This window comes from Tasmannia lanceolata, unplaced genomic scaffold (genome assembly GCF_043159265.1).
Source record: "Tasmannia lanceolata isolate RefF3 unplaced genomic scaffold, GAP_Taslan_0.1 ptg000018l, whole genome shotgun sequence".
Lineage (NCBI taxonomy): Eukaryota > Viridiplantae > Streptophyta > Magnoliopsida > Canellales > Winteraceae > Tasmannia > Tasmannia lanceolata.
This window is the reverse complement of record NW_027518695.1, coordinates 14,858,241-14,864,502: the sequence shown is the minus strand read 5'-3', so window position 1 is coordinate 14,864,502 and position 6,262 is coordinate 14,858,241. Positions and strand designations below refer to the sequence as shown.

Here is a 6,262-nt window from a genome sequence, read left to right as displayed (position 1 = left end):
CGAAGATTTCTAAATGAATTTTGTATTAGATTTTTTTAGGCCATGTGAGTAACAAACCGATTTTTGGTCTCAAAAGTAAAATGTAAATTTGAGTCCAATATTTAGTTTTGGATTCACATGAGGGACAGAGCTAGGAATTAGCACTATGAGGGGCGGAAAATAATATTATTATGTTTAATTTAGAGGAATATTATCATAAATCAAACGGCCATCTCAAGTAAAAATTGAATTGGGTTGGTTCACATTATATTTTTCGTGTGTAAAAGAGAAAGAAATTTTAAGAATATTTTTCCTTTACAAACTTTTTCAGAAAATTTGGGCCAATAAACGGCCGAGGCCCTCACCATCAGTTGTCACAATCTGGATCGTCCTATGGAGACGATTTACAAGGTGCAACCTATTTACACTGTGGCCCAACAAATGAACAGTTTGGATCATCCTATGAAGTGGGTTACATAGTACTTTTGAAAAATACTGGACTAAACGCACTCAACATATAAAATCTCAGTTAAATCACGAACAATCTTCGGCCATAGGGTGTAAAATAGTGGGCCCCGCCCATAAGAACATGAGTTTTAAATAGTGGCCCACTACAAAGGTGTAAATTGTGAGGGAGATGGTGGACCCCAGCTATCAAAACATGAAGTGTAAAAAATGGCAGGCACCAACATGCTATAACAACCTTCTCCCCTATTTGTCATGGGATACCTACATGTGATGCCCTGTCGGCATCTATCCTACGAAAGTTCCTCCATCTCTTGTTCTATTCTCTACATTCATTTCTTCAGTTTTTAGTTTCTGCAACCAGTCCTAGTCATGCAATCCTACCCATTGAACTAACAACTAGATTTGCTTCAAATTCTAGAATCCCTTTCAAGCACCATCCACACATCCAAGTTTCAAATTGATCCGAAGGTGGGATCTGGAACTGAGATCAGATTGGGACTATAACTTTAATTTTTCACATAATGAATACTGCCCAGTTCTAGATTTAAAAAAAAGGAGAAATTATATGGTGGCCGCCCTTTACATATAAAGGGCGGAGAGAGAAAAAATCAAACACTTTGATTTTTGATAAAGGTAAAAGTCAAAAAAGGGTATTTGGCCTGGATCAAATATTAAGGAGGAGGTTTTTTTCTCTGTCTCTCTCTTGTTGTTTGACGGTCGGCCACCATATAAAAACCTCTTAACAAAAACCTCTTAACAAAGTGCCTTAAACTGAAATCAATACCCAAATATTCCCTCAGTCAACAAATAAAATAAAATATTTACAGTCCTCCAAAGTCAACGAATTAGAGAACTTATTATTTTTTATTCTCTCTCTTCCGTCTCTTTTTCCCTTTCAGCCTTGAACGCTGTACATGGTTTAAGGATGTTCTACATCATTAAGAACCATAAAACAAGTTATTGACTTGACTATTTCTAAGCTCATAAGATAGACAATATGCTAAAAATTATTGAAACACGAAGAGAGTCATTAATTTATGCACATATTTTATGAAAACAGCTATCATATCTTCCTGAATCGGGTTCCCTATGAATGCAAGATACTTATATACATAGATATATTCATGCACCAACTTGAGGGGGGAAGTGTTGCACTTTTGAAATTTTAGGAGTACCATTCTCAGCAAATATTTTGGAATGACATAGCATTGCTTTTTGTGGCCCTTTTTCTGAATAGGGTTCCCTATGACTGCAATAAACAGAAAGATATTCGTGCACCAACTCAAGCAGGGGAAGTGTTAGACACTGCAATTTTAGGAGTACCATTCTATGCAAATATTTTGGAGTGGCATAGCATTACTTTTTGTGGCCCATTTTTTAAATTGATTGCCACAGAGAACATTAAGCTTTGTGTGACCCATAATGATGAGTGCGTTAATTCCAAATGCCAAGCTGAATTTTGACGACCATAGGTGCACATACCTCTAATAAGCAACCAAAAAGCTCGTGGATGGAAAAAAAAAAAAAAAAGAAGGTTCTCCAACATTAGTTCCCAAAAGGGCACCTTCACCTACTGAACAATGAATTTCCAAGTGTCATACCATCTATGGATGACAAATCCTTAATTTAAAGAAACCAAGTGAACCTTTGTCTATCATATATGCATTGCCAAAAATAAAGTCCTTTATCACTTCAAACAAGTGAACAACTTGGTTGGCATTATCTTGTGGTGCCAGGAACAACTTAATCATTCGCAAATACCCATGATCGAGTTATTATCCTATGCAAACGTTTTATTAGACATTCACATATTGCCGACTATATAGTGCTTTACACAAGGGTCTGAAAAAAATGCAATATAGCCGTGATGAACGCTAATAGCAAAGAAGGTAAAAACAAGAGGAGGTTGCAAACTTTATATTTTCTTGGGCATCTAAGCATATATACCTCCCTGCACACTACTGGTGGGGGCGAATATCGTCTTAAGGAGAGCGTTTACTCGCCTTGAAGCATCTTCTTATCTTCTTCTCAACCACTACATGAATTAATTTCCAACAATAATGAAATTTAAAGTAGTAATAACTATGGCTATACCATGCTCTGCAGTTTTAGAGAGTTCTACAATCTAACCATAGTACCACATACATATGTACAAGTAAACACCTTCCAATTCTCATCTTTACACGCCCACGAATCTTAATATTAAACAAATGGACATGCAAATTACTACAAAATCCCAAAAAATTGAAAATAAACCATAATTCATTTATGTATTTAAAAAATTGGTATTGTGGGGACAAACATATTAATCCGATTAAAAATAAAAAATGACTTGGTGGCCATTATCTTGTGGTGCCAGGAACTAATTCAAATGCAAATAACTATGTGTTATTCTCCAATGCAACGTTTTATTAGACATTAACAAGTCAAACACTGACAGCTATTTAGTGCTTTACACAAGGGTCTGGAAAAATGCAGTATAACCATGATGAAATCTTATAGCAAAGAAGGGAAAAACAAGAGGAAGTTGGGAACTTTATCTTTTCTTGGGCATTTAAGCATCTCTCCCAACTTGTAACTTAATGTTAGTATTACAAGCAAATGTTCTCGCTAAATAAGAGATCTTTTCATACAACTATTATCATCAACGTCTGGAATTTTCAGCATTGATATTTGGATCTAGGTCAAGGCAACTCGAATAAATCTACAAATTATTATAGAGAAGTTGTGGGAATATTCCAAAAAAATGTCCCTGCCAGTCGAAATATGTTCTATTATCTAACCATAAATGTGGATAAGTAACACCTATGGTTAGACCATGGTCACATTCACATTCCAGGAGAGTTCTTCCACTTCTCATCTTTACATGCCTATGAATGTTAATATCAAACAAACGAGCATGCATATTACTACAAAATTCCAAGAAACTGAAAATAAACCAAAATTAATTTATACAAAAAAAACCTTTATATGGGGACAAATTTATTAATCTCATTTAAGAGAAAACTGTAAGATTATGGAAACCCCAACCAGTGTGTTTTTAACCCCCCATCACAAACAAAATACAACCTCAAACCACCTCCTCCAGTAAATCGAAAAAATACAGAGACAAAACCCTATAGCTTATTTAGATGATGAACCCAAATTCCGATTCCGGTGAAGAATCTGACCACTAGACGAACTCACAGCATCGCCAATCAGATTGCCCAGCCCCAAATTGATTGCTGGGCTCCGTTTCTGATTCTCCTCATCGTCATTCTCATTTTCGTCATTACCGCCGAATTTGAATTCCATTCTCTCATAATAATGACCGTAAATGTATTCACGCCTATACTCATTTTGGTCATTGGAGAGGATTATGTGTCCGTGCCACTGCCACACCCGATAGTCTGAAGCCCTCTCATCATAGAATGCAATGTACATATGGTGACCTCCAATTGTAACGCCCTGAGGAGAATTCGGGTTTAGAGACTCGGTCTTCCCACTGTCGATTATTCGAATAATCTCGCTCTCTAGCCTCCATTCTTCGTTGGTAAGCCTCTGTCGGTAGGTGGTGTTGTTGTTGCTGTTGTAAGAAGCCATGTTTGGTCGGTTATTAATGCACTTGGGTGGGACTATGGGAGAGCTCTTTTAGCTGATAATTGAAAGTACGCCCTTTAGTTTGGCATTCTTCAATTAAGAGTGGGCGAAACTATGCTCTCACAATCGGGAAAGATTTTATGATGGCAAGAATAGGCATACCCCCGTATCTATGAAGATATATGTAAGGATTTGGCGTGGGTTTCCGTATCCAACAAGATATATTTGGATTTCACGTGCGTTCCCGTTGCAATTCCTCATGAGTCATGGCTGGTTGGAAGAAAAAACGAACAGAATTAGAGGTAGAATAGAAATAAGCAAAATGAAAGGGGAAATGTTGGAATCTGTTTCTTCCATGTTATTTCGGAGAGGAATGAGATTTTTATTAGATTTTTTTTGAGAGGAATGATGGACTGAAGGGCACCCTTGCAAAAAAACAGTCACAAGGGCGCCCTCATTGGTCCCCAGCAAGAAAATTGCACAAAAACAAGGGAAATGTTGTCAGCACTACTGTATTTTGTATTTTGATGAGGACACTTCTCACTTTATTAAAAGTATGGTATGGTCGGCACCCTAGGATGATTCAAACCATCCATTAGATGGGCCACACTCTAAATAGGTAGTGCCCCAAAAATAATTTCCATAGGTTGATCCTAACCCTCTGATCTGAAGGATAGAGGGTTGATCATAAACCTCTATAGATAGGAGGGTTAGGATCAACCTATGAAAATAATTTTTGGGGCACAACCTATTTAGACTGTGGTACATCTAATGGACGGTTTGGATCATCCTATGGTGCGGCCATACCGTACTTTTAATAAAGTGAGGAGTGCCCTTCATCAAAATACAGTAGTGCTGATAATATTTCCAAAAAAAAATGCAACGTTGACAACTGTAATCATCAATGCACTTGGATTATAAGGAGCAATAGGAGCACCCTTGTAACTGGTTTTTTTGCAAGGCGCCCTTCAGTCTATCTTTCCCTTTTTAAGAATTAGTTTTTTATTGAGGAACAGTAGACTCAAGGGCGCCCATGCAAAATAAAGCTGAAAGGTTGCTCCAATTGGTCCACATCATTTAAATGTGCTTAAAAGGAAAAAATCTGGGTTGCAAACATGATGTGGACCAAAGGGAGAGCCCTTTTCGCTCTATTTGCAAGGGCGCCCTTGAATCTAGAATTCCTCTTTTTTATTTTAATATTTTTACATTGAGTTTATTGGAACCTGATTAGGAACTGAAATAGGGCATCGACTCCAATATATTCCTGAATTTGGCAATCCAAATAAAGCATAAGGTTTGGGCCCCGTTTGATTTTGATAACAGATTGTGAGTCCCAAACCTATTATTGGACTCAAAAGTAAATGTAAATTTGAGTCTAGTAATCAGTTTTGGACACACGCCAGGCTAGGAATTTGCTCGAGCAAAATAGCTAATAATCAATAAATTATTATAATATCTACCAAAATAGCTAATAATTTTTCCTACAAAACTGTCATTTTTAACTGACAATCCACATTAATACTATCAGAAACCTAATTCTTAGATTTAAGTCCCATACACAAAAACCTAACCTAAGCCTTGTACATTTCCGATTTTATATACAAAATCAAAACAAATTCTCGTATTCACGCAAAGGCACAATTAGTGGGTGCCTCACAAAAACTTGAGTGTGCCAAAAGAGAAAGACACAAAACATTAGATTGGAAATTTGAATAGGAGTCTCTTTTGAATTTTTGAAACAAAGGAGAAAATAAGAATAACACGTAGCAAAATAATATTTAGAACAAGCTTTCAATATTTTTCTTTTTCTCTTTTTTAACAATTGATAAACCGGTTTTCAATTTTGTTGAGACACAAAGATAGGAAAATGTGGATATCTATTACATCTCAGCAATTGAGAAATAATCCTCAAAACTAAGCACAAAAGAAACCCAAATGTTACGGATCTGTTAATTAAAGACCAATAAGCATAGTCATGGGAAATAATAATTTCATAAGCTTTCATAGAATTAAAGAATGCACAACAAAAAGCTTTTAGAAAATGGAGTGATTTTGAACTCACTAAGATACTTTCATGAAACTTATGATTAGATTAGGAAAAATTCAGAGATGTATCTCTCAGAGAAAGCCTAGAGAAAAATAAAAGTACACAATCACTAAAGTTCAAATCATGAAGAGTAATTGAAACTGAAACATTCAACATTATCGGAAATAAGAAAAACTCAGAAGAATCCTA

General features: G+C 36.1%; 1 protein-coding gene across 1 annotated transcript; it reads right to left on the bottom strand.

Annotated features, from left to right (window-relative positions):
* Positions 1-3,570: 3,570 nt before the first annotated feature.
* On the bottom strand, positions 3,571-4,029 carry LOC143850086 (uncharacterized). Its single transcript, XM_077359398.1, has one exon. It carries the CDS (start codon positions 4,027-4,029, stop codon positions 3,571-3,573), a length of 459 nt encoding a protein of 152 aa, XP_077215513.1.
* Positions 4,030-6,262: the final 2,233 nt, after the last annotated feature.

Excerpts from the sequence above, each read along its gene's own strand:
- LOC143850086 (XM_077359398.1), bottom strand. The coding sequence starts at position 4,029 with ATGGCTTCTTACAACAGCAACAACAACACCACCTACCGACAGAGGCTT.